At 34.0% G+C, this 17181-nt stretch overlaps 1 protein-coding gene across 5 annotated transcripts in view; it reads left to right on the top strand.

Annotated features, from left to right (window-relative positions):
* Positions 1 to 17181, top strand: part of ERLIN1 (ER lipid raft associated 1) — a 33329-nt gene that overhangs the window by 12397 nt on the left and 3751 nt on the right. For 3 of the 5 annotated variants that reach the window (XM_016124237.2, XM_016124235.2, XM_016124236.2), the window contains exons 7-11: positions 203 to 276; positions 6542 to 6600; positions 8438 to 8529; positions 15410 to 15571; positions 16407 to 16486. In XM_016124237.2, coding sequence (XP_015979723.2) covers positions 203 to 276; positions 6542 to 6600; positions 8438 to 8529; positions 15410 to 15571; positions 16407 to 16486 — 467 coding nt within the window. The remainder of the gene's footprint in view (positions 1 to 202; positions 277 to 6541; positions 6601 to 8437; positions 8530 to 15409; positions 15572 to 16406; positions 16487 to 17181) is intronic. The other 2 variants (XM_016124239.2, XM_016124240.2) reach the window with 2 other exon arrangements.

Genomic DNA, 17181 nt, shown 5'->3' with positions numbered 1-17181 from the left:
ATATGTATGTATATATTCATATATGTATGTACATATATAGTTTGTTTTTATATATATGTGAAGTACTCTAAAGTCTATAAAAGGGTGGTACCATGGAAACTTTAGGTCTAATAATGATTGGTTTTGTTTCAGTATTAACACAATGTAAACAAAATTTTTTGAGTGTTATGAGAGCTGTTGTTTTTGGCTTCAAAAAAAACAGATCAAATAGATGAAAACCTGAAGCAAGCACTGCAGAAGGATTTAAACGTCCTGGCCCCAGGCCTCACCATACAGGTAAGCTTTTTTTCTAGGGAAATTTGAGAGCTTTGAATTTAATTGTCCTTTCATGAGACTGTTTAACATTCAGCAGTTATTTCATCGAAGTGCTATGGTGATTTATAGAATACTTTTCTTGGTTCGACTTTAGGTCTGTGCCAAAATAAAATACTCTTGTACTTATAATGGATGACATTTTCTTCTGAACTCTTAAGAGGTAACAGATAAGCTAAAGCACGTACAAGGAAATAAAATTCATAAACTGCTATGTGTGAGGCATTACTAAGGTATAGTAATGATTATAAATCAGTGTAAGAGTAATCCTTGTCCTTAGTAAGATTATGAAAAAGGATTTCAGTTATAAGATTCGAACACTAATTCTAGACAAAGTAAATGTCACAAAATATTAATTGACAGATGAATTGATTGGATCATTATGACTTTAAGAGTTTAGAATTAGAGAACATTTCAAGAGATTATGCCTGGAAATAACTATGATTAATTTGGGATTTTAGGTAGATTCGGAAGAATTAATAAGATTTATATTGGGCCTTTTGAGCCATTCTTCTTACTCAGCCCTGCTTCCACATCTGGAAGTGTACTTTCCCTTCTAATAAAACTTTTCTGCTGTAAAAAAAAAAAAAAAAAATTTATATGGGGGAAAGGTGTAAGGAAGGTATTTCAGGTGGGTGGGATGGCCTGAATAAAAGCAAGGTAGCAGATTAACGGTGGTGGCATTGGGAGATAGAATGGTGAGAGGTTAAATGCCTGATTTTTCGGGTTACTTTTTTTTTCAGATTGGATTGAAATCCACTAGTGGGTTCTAGAATCAGTTTTAGTGGGTTGTGACTAGCATTTTAAGTAAAATGAAATTGAATGGGAAAAGAAACCAGAGTGCAGATCCTCTAGTACGTTTTAAGGATCATTTTGTGAAATTTTAGTTTGTTTTACATAAGTGTGTGGGGTAAGTGTTTATTTTGGATGTCACTGTAAAATGTTTCTTACTGTGGTCATGATCAGTAACGTTTGAATGCCGGGACTCTGGATTACCTAAGAAATGGTAATATAGCTTCTAGTCTCCTTTCTCAGAGTTTCTAGGAGATCAGTTGATTGTCGTGGTGAACGTTACTACAGTTGAAGATAAAGCTTTTGTGTGTCATATGTCTCAAGTGTCATGCTGTACTGAGAGTGTGTATTCACTGTGAGTGATCATGTGTGATCTATAAACAAGACCTGAAAGAAGGTGAGGGGTCTTCCTTGTCCTCATTCATACTATGCCATTATCTCTGGTGGCTACCTGCAGCTGGGAGCTGCCAAAATTAAGCAGTCATTTGAACTGTCCAGAGCTAATTTTGTAAAATCTCTTGATTGTAATTCAGTTGTGGCTGGAGTAGCTTTTTCAGTTTTAAAGATAATAAATGTGAATGTCACAGACTTTTAGATTCTGTCCAGGTGGTTAATTTAGAGACTTCGCTCATTCTTTTTAGCAGCTGCCTAGAATTCCTTGCCTTCTATTACATAACCATTTCCCTATTTCCACTTTTTTTGCTATTAGTAGCAAAGTGTGGTGAACATTCCTGACACATCTTCTTGTGTGTACAAATTATCTTTCAGAGTGGCTGAACAAATCCACATTCTTACTAGCAGTATATGTGAATATTTGTTTCTATAGCCTCACCAACATTTGAAGCAGTCAGACATACTAATTTTTGCTAAATAGATGTCAAGTTATGTCTTCGATTTGCATTTCCTTAGTTATTTATGAGGTTGAGCATCTTTGGGTTTGTTGATTGTTTTTTCTTTTTTCTCACTGGTGTGTAGTAATACTTTTATGTTCTAGATGTTTTTATACACACATGTGTTGTATATATTGTAAAAAAAAAAAAAAAGTTAAATATTATGGAAAAGATGAATAACAAAGTGAACTTGACCATAATCTTACTATGCAGAGATAACAGTTCTGTCTTTTAAGACTCTTCTTAATGTAGAGGAACACGTTTGTTTATAGGTATAAGTAATGTTGAACTTAAATGGAATCCTACCATACCTGCTGTTTTCATTAACAGTATATAAGTATCTTTCAAGTCAAAAATACAGATTTGCTGCATCATCACTTTTAATGGTTTTATTCCGTTCATCTCAATGGCTTCCAATTTTTACTATTATATACACATTGTGACCAAACTTATACATACATTTAAAAAAATCCTTTCCTTAGGATAAACTCCTAAATGTAGGATTGATGAATCAAAGTGTATGCTCCATTTGGGGGCCTTTTGATACATATTGCCAAATTGCCTTTCAGAAAAAATTTTAGCAGCTTACATTCTCCCATCCGTAGTTTGCACATTTGATTGTGTGAATGGACCCAAATAGTAGATGTATGCCTGTTCTTGTAATCTTTTTTGAGAAAATTAATCTGATATTTTGAATAATTGAGGTTGAAAGCCTAGGATATTTATTGGCTGTTTTTTATGTGTGAATTGCTTGTTGTGTTTGCTCATTTTTTTAGTTGTTGGTCTTTTTTTTTTTTTCATTGATTTAAATAAGCTATTTAGTGTTATTTATCACAACTCTTTTTTAAATGTATAAGAAACATTTTTCCTAGTTTTTACTTTGCCATTTAACTCCCCCCCCACCTCGACATTTTTGAAGTTTTAAACTTTTATGTTGTAATTTTAGTGTTGTTTTTTTTTTTCTTTATGGTGTTTTAACATGCTGGCATGCTTTAAGACCCTTTCGCCACTTTAAATATAGAAATTTAAATAAAATCAAATTACAATATTTTCCTTTACTTTTACAATCATTATTTTAGATTTAGATCTTAATTCATCTGGAATCCATTTTGAAGTGAGTTGTGAGGCAAGACTCCAATCCCCGTCCTCTCCAATTTGGTAGCAACAGTAATTTCTGAATAATTTATGCCCCTGTCTCCCCCCTTCGTTGAACTATCATTTATATTGTATGCTAAATTCCATTATATAGTAGAGTCTTTTTCGGACTTTGTTCTGTTCTGTTGATCTTTCCATTTCCTATCCTTTCATTACTTATTGAGACCTTGGACTTTTCCCATCAAATATACGTTTCTTCTGTTTTTTTCCTGTTAGTAAATGTCATCTTCTTCCTCTAAGATCAGTCTCGATAAATGGGAGACATCTTTGACCCCCTTACCCTTAACATCTGATCAGTCCACATATTCTGCTGATTCTACCACAGATATCCATGTAAAACCATTCACACCTCCATCTTCACTGCCACCACCTTAGTCAAGCCACAATCTCTTGCCTGGGCCTCTGCAGTAGTCTCCTATCTTGTTCCTTTCTTTCACTTTTATCCTCGTCCACATCCTTTTCTGTATAGCAGCAAGAAGGATCTTCTAAAGTCAGTTATATATATTGTATTTATATAAACAGTTATTGAATTAAAAAATGTGACTTTATAATATGTTTTAAAACTGGTAGATCAAGTTCTCCGTTGCTTTGGCTGCTTTAGTCTCGTTATAAAGTAGCTTCTTATGGTAGTTAGAATGCATTTTTTGGAATTCAAGTCTATTTTTCAGCCTTCCTATTTTTAGCACATCATCATATGGTTATGATAATTCAACTTTTTATTCACTTTTAAAATCTGGTAAGATACATTAATTTTTCAAAATAATGGCCTTTGACATTTCTGCCACCTTATTCTTCCAAATCATTATTGATATTTTCATGCTATATCAGGTATCTCAATTGGTGTATAAGTTTTAAAATTGGAAACATAGTTTATGGCTTTACTTAATCCTCTCACTTTAGTTTCTTTTAGAATTTCCAACCTAGGTGAGAAATTCCTATCCCAAATTAAATTAATACTCATGAATTTTAATACTGTTAAATATATAGTCTTCTTTTAAGCTTTGGGGCATGCAAATTATTTTTGGTGAATTTGTTTTATATCTCAAGTTTGCCAAATTCACTGTTCCTCAATTTTTTGGTTAATTTTTTGTGTGTGCGTGAGTGTGTGTGTGTGTGTGTGTTAAAATTCTTAACATGAGATCTACCCTCATAACAAATGTTTACGTGTACAATACATTATTATTGACTGTTGGTTCAATGTTAATACAGCAGGTCTCTAGAGCTATTTATCTTGCTTGACTGAAACTTTATGAATTTCCATAGATTTTTTTAGTTATGAATTATGCCAAAATAAAAATCTTGGTTTCCCTCTCCACAACATGGTATTTCCCAGTTGCCAAATCATCCTATTTTAATTCTTCATGTAACACTCATAACTACCTGAAATTTTGATGTTCATTTATTTGCTTTTTGTTTTCTGTTGTTGGTTTTTCCCCTTAAAATTTTAAATTCCATGATAGCAGTCTTGCCTTGTTCTTTGACGGATCACAGCGCCTGGAACAAACAGGATTTACAGGACTTAACTAGGCACACAATTAGTATTCGTTGTTAAATGAACATTCTTGTCACAGTCACTATTTTAATTTTTCCCTTCTCTGTGTTTATACTCCATTTTTCTTCTTGAGAAACTACTATGGCAAGTTAGAGTGATGAAAATAGGCATCCTTGTTATTTTTTTTTTTTTATGTTATTTAGAGGAATGGCTATTATTATATGCTGGCTTTTGGTTTAAAATATATGTTTATAGTCCAGGGGTCAGTTTCAACAGATGTACTTATTTCATCAACTTGTTTTTCACTTTCTTTACTCTGTGTGTGTGTGTGTGTGTGTGTACGTGTGTACGTGTGTACATGTGTACGTACGTACATACACATACGCTCGTGCTCATTTTGGCCATTGTTTTGGATATGTTGTCATTTTATTTCTTAAATCTCTTATGCAGCTTAACTCATGGTATCTGTTACAGTAGGTGTTTATATTTTTACATTTGAAAGTTATGAGATTTCTCTAAGATTTGCAAGCACATAGTATGTTCCTCAGCCTTATATAAGGCTAAAAAGATAGATGGCTAGTCTTTTAATTAAATGCAATATGACAGTGCTTCTCTCTGAATCACACTAAAACATATTGGAACTCCTCCGTATGTATTTGTGATAGTCACATGGTGAAATCTGACAGCTCTCATAAATTCCGATTCTGAATATTTGTGTCTAGATAGCTCCATGAGTTGTTGTTACTTATGACCTCACATGCCTCACCTTTTAGCATGTATTGAGTTTTTTCACCACAGTCTCCAGATTCTTACTCCATTTCACTCTAATTAATGTATTTTTTTTCTTTATCTTGATCTTTTTAAAAAATTGTATTTTGTTATTAGTTTTAATTACATAGGACATTGGTTAGACATTTATATAGTTATAAAACAATTCCCCTAATTGCTCTTATTGTATTTAGTTTTGATAATCCTCAAAATTACCATATAGCTTTCTTTGTTCTCTTTCATGTAGGGAAAGCTATGTTGTTTAAACATTTTTTAAAAGCCTTCAAAGAGGCTATGTGCTTAAAGGCTTTGTTGCTTAAACATTTAGCCAGTTTTCAGAGGGAAATTAACTTCTTCAGATCAGCAAAGTATTTTTTGTGTGTTTGCAGAATGTAGATGGAAAGTGAGGGATGTTTAGTAAAATCAAAAGGTTTTGAGAGATCAAAATCCTTGATGTAGAAAAGTCAGCTTTCAAAAAAATTGCACTTTCCAAGTAGATAAGGTAATTATGTCAAAGTACACTATGGCTAGAGAAACAGTGTCTAGTAAACAGTGTCTACAAAGGCAAGTAGACTGTCCTAAATGAGATTCTAGAAAGAAAAAATATAAACCGTTAATTGGTATTTGTTTTTTTTCAGCCTGTTTATTTACAGCCAGTACTGAATGATTACAGGAGGTGCTAAATTCATTTACTGTCTACTGTATTAAGTTGCATGTGTTTTTTTGTTTTTGACTGTTTCCTACTTTACAATTTAAATCTTAGAATTTTGCCTTCCTTTTGTTTCTTTGGTTTGCAAGTTTGAAAAGGAAACGGAAGTATCCAGCTAAAGAGTGCTGTGAAAGTTCTTTTAAAGGAGAGGTTTTTCCCTAAAGGAGTTTCTTTCTTCAAGGGGTAGAGTTGTTTTTCCTGTACCAGCCTTTTTTTTTTTTTTTTTTTTTTAATAAGCAGCATCTTATCCTTGGTTCTTGGTGTGATGATAGGGAAAGTAGATTTTCTAATGGGATCCCCACGTGTTAGTAGGCAGCTCTGTCATAGTTGTTTTATTAGTTTCATTTGAGGAGCTCTTATGTAGATTTAGTTTGAAGATTTATTTTTCAAATATACTTTGGATTTTTCACTTTTATTTTTTAGGCTGTGCGTGTTACAAAACCCAAAATCCCAGAAGCCATAAGAAGAAATTTTGAGTTAATGTGAGTAATATGCATGGGATCCCAATATTTTATATAGGGCTGTCTACATATTAATATACCAGTCTAGACGAAACTTGTGTGAGATATTACAATCTGGGGTGCAGTATATGTCTGTCTTCCATACTTAATTATAGTAATATTCCTATTCTGGTGTCTTAATTCTCACTAGATTCTTATTAGTTTTCTCTTTACATATGGACAATTCAGGAGTAGGTTCAGTGGCTAAGGGTTCATTTTGCTGTAGAACTGTTGTTGGAAGCCTAAGGAACTATAATTTGGTTGTGAATAATACCTCGAATTAAATATTAATAGAGGAAAGAAAGAATCCTAGCCGTTCAGGTTGAAGAGAGTGCCTGTATCTTGTTACTGTGTTATTATGGTAAGAATAGACACCACATTGGTATGAAGTTTGGTTTGTATGTGATCGTGTATCTAAATTTAGACCCGGATCTTTATAATTCGCCTTGGAAGCTTTGCCTGAGTTCACTCCTGGTAGTAGTCTCTTTTATGTCCAGGCCTGACTGGGTATGAGAAGCTACTTGCTTGACAGGAAGTTTGTTTCTAAGTGTTTTAGAAGATCCCCTTTAGGAGAGGACCTATGACAGTTGAAATGGCAATGTTACTCACATATGACAGGTAAAAAAGCCTTTAGGAAATTTGGTGATTAGTTAAGAGGAAAAATATGAAATGCTGGAACAGTAACCTTACAAAAGTCTAGAATAGAACGTATATAAATACAGAGATCCAAAATGTAATTATAATACTTCTTTATGGAGTGATATACTTCTGAATCCTTATTGTTCTCAAGTCTATATCTTCTATTGTATATAATTTTATTTTTCCTTTTTTCATTGTAGAAAAGGAACTCTTTTTTTAAAATTATAAAGCACAGAGTGCCAGACTCGATAGATCATGGGTCTGATCAATTTATAGAAAAAAATATTTATTAAAGGCTCAATATGGTCTAGGCTTTAAATATGATGGGTTCTGGTGATAGAAAGATGAATACTCTGTGTTCTCTGCCCTCAAATACCTCATAGTATCTAGAATGTCATTTTATGTCTTTATCAATGTTGGCAGGAGGAATGCTTTGGGATAGATATTTTAGGAAAATCATTGGAGTTACTTTTCAGATAATTCTGGATATTTCTTGATTTTATACACTATGGGAATTCCAGAATGAAAACCACCTCGGGATCATCCAGTCTAACCTCCCACCAAATATTATTTTTTTAATACCATTCTTGCCTTGTGGTGCACATGCTTAGTGATAGGCCAGTGATTTCCATTATTAGAAAGCTCAGATTCTTAGAAAAAATTTCCTTACATTTGAGTCCCAGTTCACCACCTAATAGACTGCCACCTAGTTATATCTTTTGTACAGCAAATAAGTGTGTCTGCCTGAGGGAGGGCTGGAATCCAGCTCCATTCTTCTTGCCAAACCATGCACCTAAGGAACTGTAACTGCTCAGAGGTTGATGCCTTTTGCTTATTAGCCCAGAGGTGCCATATAGGCTAGCTGGAGGCTTAACAGCAAAAGAAGCATTTATATACTACTCCAGATACTTCCAGATCTCGTGCCTTTTTATAATACAGTTAGAGGAAAAGGTCAGTTTAAAGTTGAAATGTACTAAATTTTATTTCTGCCTCTGGGTGACTTTGGGCAAATCATCAAACCTTTCAATCTCAGATTCATACATGTAAAAAAGTAACACCTCTCTTGTCTACCTTAATGAATCAGAAAGGTCTTGTTGAAAACAGTTTTCTGACCTATTGTAGGGTCAGAGTTAATGTGACTGCACATCATTTCTAATTTTTATAATATTTTGCTCCACAGGGAGGCTGAGAAGACAAAACTTCTAATAGCTACCCAGAAACAAAAGGTGGTGGAGAAAGAAGCTGAGACAGAGAGGAAAAAGGCTATTATAGGTACTTGGTTTTCTTTCTGAAGTGGATGTCTCTTAAGTCGTGTGTTATGAGTTTGTCCTGTTCTTTGTTGGCCTCATGTTAGATATTGATGGGACTCAAATAAGATTGCATCATACATAGTAGAGAATTCCGGAAACTCTGGCATAGTCAGATGTCCTAAAGGCCAGTACTTAATTGTTTAGACTCCACCATGTCCTTGGCTGCTGCTTTTATCTTTCTCAAGGATGGAGAAAGTAGGTAGGGTTGGAGGATTGCTCTAGCCTCTGGAGTAAGGTTTTTGTTTATACAGATTAAGAATAGGGAAGTTTTTGGCCAAAGCTCAGGATTATAGTATGCATCCTTGCTATTGACACGCACCTAGTTTTATCTGGATAGATATTGCTATCTCTGAAAGTACTGCAGGATCGCTTATAGCTGATTTTGAATCACAGTGACTTCCCTAAAACCCTAGGGTACTGTGTGTTTGGCTCCCAGTTGTTTCTTCCTTGGGATGCTGAAAGTTTAAGAAATTTTCCATTAAATACTTCAGATATGCAGGAATGTACAGAAAACAGTATAATGAAGGATTAACATTTTGCCATATTCAGATTATATTTTCTTTTAAGAATAAGTTTATATATCCCTTTGAAGCCTCCTTTGTTTCCTTTCCTGGTCTTATTTTTTGACCTTAGTGTAGTTTCCATTCTGAGGTTGATATATATCTTTTCTGCCCGTGTTTTTACACTTTCACAATAAGTATGTAAAAAATAAACAATTTACAGAATTATTTTAAATTATAAAAATGACTTTAAGCTCTACCGTTTATTTCATAACTTGCCTTTTTAAACCATTGAGTTTTAGTCATATGAAGATATGTAGATCTAGTTCATTTTTAACTACTGTGTATTTTATTCTAGGAGTGAACCTCAGTTTATTCTGATTGATTATTAATGAAGAGTTAGAAGAGTTAGGTGGTTTCTGTTTTTTCCTTATTACAAAGAGTGCTGCAGTGATGCCCTTATCCAGGTCTCTCTGCACACATACAAGAGTTTTCCTAGAGTTGTGCTACTCCACGTGTGTGGGTCAGTGCCTCACCACCAGCTTTTTGGTTTTGCTCCACAGTGAAATGAGTACAGAAATTGAGAATGGATATATACAAGTTCTTACAGCATTTTTACACAGTAATTTTATGTCTGTTGATTCTAATTTAAAAAAAAAAACTAGAACTTGTGCTTTCTTTTGAAAATATTTTTCCTAGTAATTCATTTTTATTATAATTTATAAAAATATTGGCTTATAACAGACTGAAATAACAAAAAAAAAAAGTGTGCTTTCCTACAGGGTCCTCTAGAATACAAATCTTGAAGTAGAATTACTGGGTCATGGAATATACACACTTGCAAATTTACAACATATTACCAAATTGTTCTCCATTCTACCTTCTCTTCAGAACTGTTTACGTTCCAGTTTCTATGCTGCCATATTGAATTCCCATTTCTGCAGTCCTCCTCACCCTTTAGAGTTGTCAGGCTTTTTAAAGTTTCTGCCAGTTTGAGGGTGGACATGGTATCACATAATTTCAATTAAATTTCTTATTACTAGTAGTGTTAAATGTTGTTTATTGATCATTTTTTTTTTGTAATATGAATTGCCTTTATATCTTCTGGATATTAATCTCTTCTCAGGTTTATGCATTCCAAATATCTTCTCAATTTGTAGCTTGTCTTTGAACTTTATAATGTTTTTTACACACATACTTAATTTTCATGTAATCGAATTCATCAATCTTTTCCTTTCTGGTTTGTGTTTTTCCTGTCTTATTTAAGAATTATTTCTTAGCTTCAAAGTAATAATTTTATTCTAAAAGTTTTAATTAAAGTTTTGCTTTTCATATTTAGGTATTGAATCCATTGGGAATTTATTTTAGTTTTTAGTGTGACATAGGAAGTCAGTTTTATTTTTTTCAAATGGCAAGCCAATTTTCTTTCAACTATTTATCGAAAAGTTCATTATTTCCTCTACTTTTTTCTAATGCCACATCTATCATATAACAAGAGTCTATATAGGATTTGTTCTGTTGCTAGGGTCTTTATTTTGTTTCAATTTCTTGGTCTGGGGCCTTCTCCAGTATTACCTTGTTTTAATGATTGTAACTTTTATGTTAAGTCTCGCTTTCTCCTTAACTATTCCTCTTAATGTTTCCTAACTATTCCTAAAATTGTCTTAGACTGCCTTAGGCCCTTTTCCCCTCCATATAAATTTTAGGACCAGCTCCTCAAGTTCTGTAAAATATATTAGGATTTTGATTGAAATCACATTACCTCTATATATCACTTTGGAGAGAACTACAAAATGTGATATTGAGTCTTATAAATCTGTTATATTTCTCCATTTATGAGAAGTGTCTTTCAAAAAATTATAGTTTTCTTCCTAAAGTTTTTGTACATTCTTTGTTAGAAATTTATTTCTATATATTCCTCAAGTTTGCTATTATAAATAGACTCTTTTTTGTAGGTACTTTTTCTAACTGGATTTTGCTTTTGTATAGATATGCTGTTTTGTTTTGTAGCAGTCTTGCGCAAAAATGTGCTATTTTTAATAGTCTCTTGGATTTCCCATGTGAGCAGTCATATTATCTTCAGATTAGACAGTTCTCGTTTTTTCTTGGTAGTCCCTCACCTTTTAGTTCTATTTTACTTCTTTAGGTTATGTCTTGTTGAAAAGAAAGATGTTAACAGGCATTCTTGGCTTGTTTCTAGGTTTAAAGAGTCCCAATGATATTGTTTGTTCGTAACTGTTATTAGGTTAACGAATTTCTTTCTGCTTCTTGCTTGCCAGGAGTTTTTATCATGAATAGCTGTGAAAACTTAGAATTTTTTTGATATCTGTCTATTGGGATGACCATATTATTTTTCGTTTTAAAGTTGTTAATTGGTTAATTATATTAATAGATTTTCTATTACTGACTTATTTTGTCTTCTTGGGATAAACCCACTGGAGCATAATATAGGCAGTTCACCCCAAAGCATTTCAGTGTATGGTTTGTTGATTTCTTTAAAATTTTTGCTTTTATTTTCATAAATAAGATAGCTTACAATTTTTTTTCCTTGTACTTTTATGCTCAGGTTTTTTTGTATCATGGTTACATTAGCCTCAAAATGAGTTGGATAACATTTTTTTTTTTCTGTGTTCTGGAATATTTTGTATAAAATATGTATCATCTCCTCTTTGTAGGTTTGACGGAACTCGTAAAAGCAGTCTTGGTCTAGTGGATTTGTGCTTTTTCGTGTGCTCATTTGTGTTTTTCTGGTAATAATTAACCTACTGATTTAATTTCTATATTGGCTATAGGTTTGTTTAGATTATTTGTTTCTTTTTATGTCAATGGTTATATTTTTCTAGAAAATTGTCCATTTTATCTGATATTTCAGATTTGGGGGCATAAATTTATTTGTAGAATTTTTTTACTTTTTAAACCTCTCTACCAAATTTGTATGCTCCCTTTTTAATTCTAATATTGTTTATTTGTGCCTTCTGTTTTGCCAGATCAGTTTTGCCAGAGGTCTGTCTTATTTATTCATCTTTTCAGAGAAATAAATTTAGTTGGTGCTATTGTTATTTTCTTTTCAATTTTATTATTACACTTATTATTTCTTTCCTTCTACCTTTTTGAGTTTACTTACTGGTTTCTTCTAATTTTCTGATAAGTTCTGCTTTAGGTATATCTCAAGTTTATTATTAGTGTTCAATTTTAACTATTTAAAAACATTTTCATTATGATTTCTTTTTTGACTCATGAATTATTAAAAATATGTTTTTCAACTTTCGGTTGAATGAATTTTCAGAAGGCTACCTTTTTGTTGCTCTCCAATGTTATTGCATTATAGTCAGAAAATAGGATCTGTTATATGGATTCTTAAGTATTTGTTAAAATTTGCTTTGTGGCCTTGTCAGTATGTGGTCCTTTTTTGGCAAATGTTCTATATGTGCTTGAAAAGATTGAATGTATATCTACTATATGTTGGATGCAGGTTTCTCTGTGTATCCATTGGGTCAGGCTTGTTAATGGTGTTGTTCACATCTTTTGTATTCTTCTAATTTTTGCCACCTTGAGCTATCAGTTAATGAGAGGTATGTTTAAAATCTCCCACTACGACCATGGATATTTTGACCTGCATGTTTTTTTCTTTATGTATTTTGGGGCTATATCCTTAAGACCATTAGGTTCAGGAATGTTACATCTCCCTGGAGAATTGTGCCTGTTATGTAATAATTGTCTTTATCTCAAACATGCTTTTTTTGGCTTAAGATCTATTTTGTCTGATGATAATTTAGCTATGCCAGATTTCTCTTGGTTAGTTATTTTCTTGATGTATCTTTTTGCATCCTTTTACTTTCAACTTTTCTATGTCATTATGTTTTAGGTATGTCTCTTATAAACAGCATATAGCTGGATTTTGTTATCTTATCCAATGTGAGAATCTGTCTTTTGACTGGTGAGTTTAGTCTTTTTATATTTATTGTGGTTACTGCTATGTTTGGATTTTTTTATATCCTTAAATTTTGTGCTATTGACCATGCATTTTTTTTTTCTGCTTCTTTTTTTCCTCTTTTCTGATTGGTATTAAATTGATTGGATTTTCTTTATTCTTTTCTTTAGTTGATTGGAAGTTTCACATTCAATTTCTAGAATGTATAACTAGTCATTACCTGTAAAATGTTAAGCATATCTGACTTGACAAAGTCTACAGTTAATCATTCTTTCCATCCATTTCTTGAACAATACCTTGGAATGCTTTAATTCTTATCACTCTCTCAGTTTTTCATATTGCTGCCTAGTATTTGAGTTCATGTTGTTTGTATTTCCGTATTATCATTATCATCGTTGAATCTTACAATAAATATTCATTTTGATTTACGTGTGTTACATAATTATTTTTCCTCCCACTACTTCTGGCAATTCCTTTTTTCTGCTAATTTTTTTTCAGTGAAGGCTAAGGAGTGGAAAACTTAGTTTTCCTTGATCTGAATTGCTTTTGTTGTATTCTTGAGTGGTAGTTTAACCTATTGTTCTAAGCTTAACTAAACTTACTAGTCTTTATTACTTTGGCAATATTTCACTTTTGTTTGGTCTCTTATTCTCTTCTCACTTTTAAGATTTTTCTGTCTGTCTTTGGATGTTCTCCAGTTTCACTGTGATGTGTCTAGGTAGAGAAAAGCTTCTCACTGGGTTGGTGGGTAGTTTGTTTAGTCTCACTGGAACTGTGGTCCTTTAGCTGTCTCAGTTTTATACAGGACTCTCAGTTCAAACATCTCAAGGCCTCATCTCCTGGCCCTGCCTGGGCAATAACCCAAGTCCTTCTCCCTTATTGTCTAATAACCACCCCTAGGTATGCCGCCATACAGGCTCTCAGCTCTCCCTTTGCTTATGTCTCTTGAGGATCTCCCATTCTTTCTTAGAATCTCAGCTCTGCATTAGAAAACAAATTTGTTGTGTTTTATCTAGGACTTTAAAGTGTTAGCTGAAGAGTTTTATCATTAATCTACTCCACTATTTTTCTAGAGCTAGAAGTTTAGTCATGCTCTTAATGGGTTTATCACCACACATCAGAGAGCAGTGTTAAGTGGGATTCTGGCAACAGTTCTCTTGTGCTGAAACATCATTCTCTGGGTTCGAGCTGTAGGCTCCAGATCCTTCACCTTTTATTCCAGTTTTATCTTGAGTTTCTGCTTATAGATAAATTTCTAGCCCAGTTGAACATAGTCTGTTTTTAGGATGGTACGATATAGATCGATTTTTATGCTGATGAGGCTAACAGGGAAGTATGCTCTAGAGTAGTTAATAAAGGATATGTCTTCTGGAAAGAAGAAACCACTTTGAAATTTTCTTCCCATTATACACTTCCCCTAGGGGCTAGAGATATGTTGAAATACCGACCTTCTTTGGCTGAAAAGAAGTAAGAATTGCTCTTCAAGAATTGCAGTGATTGAAATGAAAGTAATAGTTAGAGTCTTTCTTTTCTGGTGTTGGCTCCTTTGTTTAGGACAGAAGTTTACTAAAGGTGTTTCTCATTTTCGTTGCCTATGATAGCCTGATGAAGCTAATGCATTCACTCCCAACACTTGTTTTCACATTCACAGATGGATTATCCTACTTTCTCTTTCATCTTCCACAGCAGTCAGAATGTTCTTCCTCTGATACTATTTTTATTGTGTTACTTCCCTGGTGAGAACTTAACTGTTGATCCGGAGTATATTAAAGCTAAATTCCTTAGCCTGCTACTCAAAACAGGGGTCTTGTAGCTCTTTCTATTTTTTTTTTTTTTCCATGTCTTTTCGTCGCCTGGCTCGGTATCGCTTCTTCCTTGTGACTTGCTCATTAGTACTTTCTGTGTTTGTTTACGCCTTCTGCCATGTCCTCCTAGATCATGTCCATTATTTTCTTTAAGATTTCTTCCGGAAGGCCTCTCCTAGTTTAACCTATCTTCCTTATTCTTTCTTCCACCTGCCACATTATAAAATTGTCCTATCTTGCTGTACATTTACATTGCTCTGTTTTGTTCTGAATACTTTCATGAAGTATTTTCTTTCCATTAGCTTATGGGCCATTGCTGTTTAATAATCCCTTGAAGGACTGGAACTGTTACCTTTTATACTTCCCCTTCCCAAAAATTAGCACTGTCAAAATGGAATAGTGAAATAGGAAATAAATTCTCTTTTTATTTTCTTTTGAGTTGTTTACATTCCGGATAGATAAAACTTAATGAAACCATTAGCCTATAACACCTTATGTAATTAAACGTTAGACTAATTAAATGTTACATTGTATGCTGCTGATTCTAAGTACCAGTGGAATTAGGGAAATTTTTTTGAGTGTGTCTTCTTTTGTATATAATCATAGAAGCAGAGAAGATTGCACAAGTGGCAAAAATTCGGTTTCAGCAGAAAGTGATGGAGAAGGAAACCGAAAAGCGCATTTCTGAAATTGAAGGTACATCAGGGAAAAAAGAAGTTCTGATTATCCTTATCCTCACCTACCTCAGAGATCGGGTTCTTGACAGTGGTAGGTAGGAAGACCCTAGTCTGCAGAAAGTGGCTGGCCTGATAGTCTGAACAAAGTTTTTAAAAATTGCCATAACATATCTAGCTCTTGGTTTAATTTATGACTATAGGTAACTCCGCCTTTCATTTTCCATCTTTAAATTGGGGTCTGTTAGCTCCCACTTAGTTCCCAGGCAGTATGATAATTACCCATAATCAATTGTAAAGAATGTACAAGATGATAAACCCCATCCATTTATTTTACCTGTCCAACAGCAACAACAAATTGCTGAGATAAAGAAGCCCAGGTTTTCACAGAGGCTCTCAAATGCTTTGATTTCACATAGTGAGACGTTGCCGTTCTTACTTAGCTCACAGTCTTGAAGGCCAAACATTCAACCTCCTTTGCTTATGTAGTGCTGCTTCCTATCATTCTGTATTAACTGATTCTGGATCAGATTCGGAGAAAGTGGAGGCAATACAGTAAATAGAGCAGAGCTTTCATGTCTGGACTCAGTGATTTCACCTGAAGCCGAGAGCCCTGGGTGTGAGGCTTTGGGGGATGAGGGAGTAGAGGAAAGAAGAAGCAACTTTAGGTGGAAAACAAAGTGGGCCCAGATGAGCTGAGAGTTACTCAACATTGACAAGAGTATTCCCCTTTGAGAAAGCTGTTCGGGGACTTGGGTTTGAAAACTGCTTGTGTTGTTATATGTTTTTAAAGTAAAGTAAGTGATCCAAATGTCAGGCAGTGGTGAAAGGGACTCCTGCTTGAGGTAGAGCTTGAACTCGTACCCAGCTAAGGAAATGGATTACAACTTTCCTGTTTTGAACACCCTGACTCTTGTTTTCTTTGCTAGATGCCGCATTCCTGGCCCGAGAGAAGACAAAAGCAGATGCCGAGTATTATGCTGCACATAAATATGCCACCTCAAATAAGGTGACTGGCTGTCCATGCCACCCTCCTAGTAATACAGCTTGGGTTTGTTTTCCCTTGTGGGGGAGTTTTAATGTCATAGAGGCAATTTTATCCAGTGTCAAGGAAGGGTAGTTACCATCATACCCTCTAGACCCAGCCAACACTTAGCCAGACATATTGCACACTCATCGAATAGAGAATTTTGTATATTTCCTCATAAAAGTGGGGAACCAGTATAAACGTAATGCCATATAGCCATTCATGTGTATTGCTAAATAAGAGCTCAATAATCAGGAAAGTTGAGGGACTTGTGAAAAAACAAGAATGATAACAGTAAAGTTTGCTTAGAATTGTTTCCCAGATAAGGTAGCTTTTTTGGGTCGGTGCTAAGCTTGTTGAAAGCACTGTTTCTCATCATAGACATTCCTGGCATTTTGGAGTGAGATACTTTTTCATTGTTGAAGAATGTCTCATGCTTTACCGGACATTTTGCATCCTTGGCCCTTGCCTACTAAATGTCATTAGTGCTTACCACTTATTTTAACAGCACCAACCCTAGCCCACGCACATGTTTCCAAATGCCTTCAGTTGTGTACTCCTTATTTACTGGATTTTAAAAATGTTCTAGGCATGAGGAATGTCATGTGCAATAACTTGAGAAAGTTTGGGTGAGGTATAGGTGACCAATTTTTGTGTAGGGACTGAGGTAAGATTAG

This window comes from Rousettus aegyptiacus, unplaced genomic scaffold (genome assembly GCF_014176215.1).
Source record: "Rousettus aegyptiacus isolate mRouAeg1 unplaced genomic scaffold, mRouAeg1.p scaffold_m13_p_6, whole genome shotgun sequence".
NCBI classification, from domain to species: domain Eukaryota; kingdom Metazoa; phylum Chordata; class Mammalia; order Chiroptera; family Pteropodidae; genus Rousettus; species Rousettus aegyptiacus.
The sequence above is the reverse complement of the archived record's forward strand: the minus strand, read 5'-3'. Positions and strand labels throughout refer to the sequence as shown.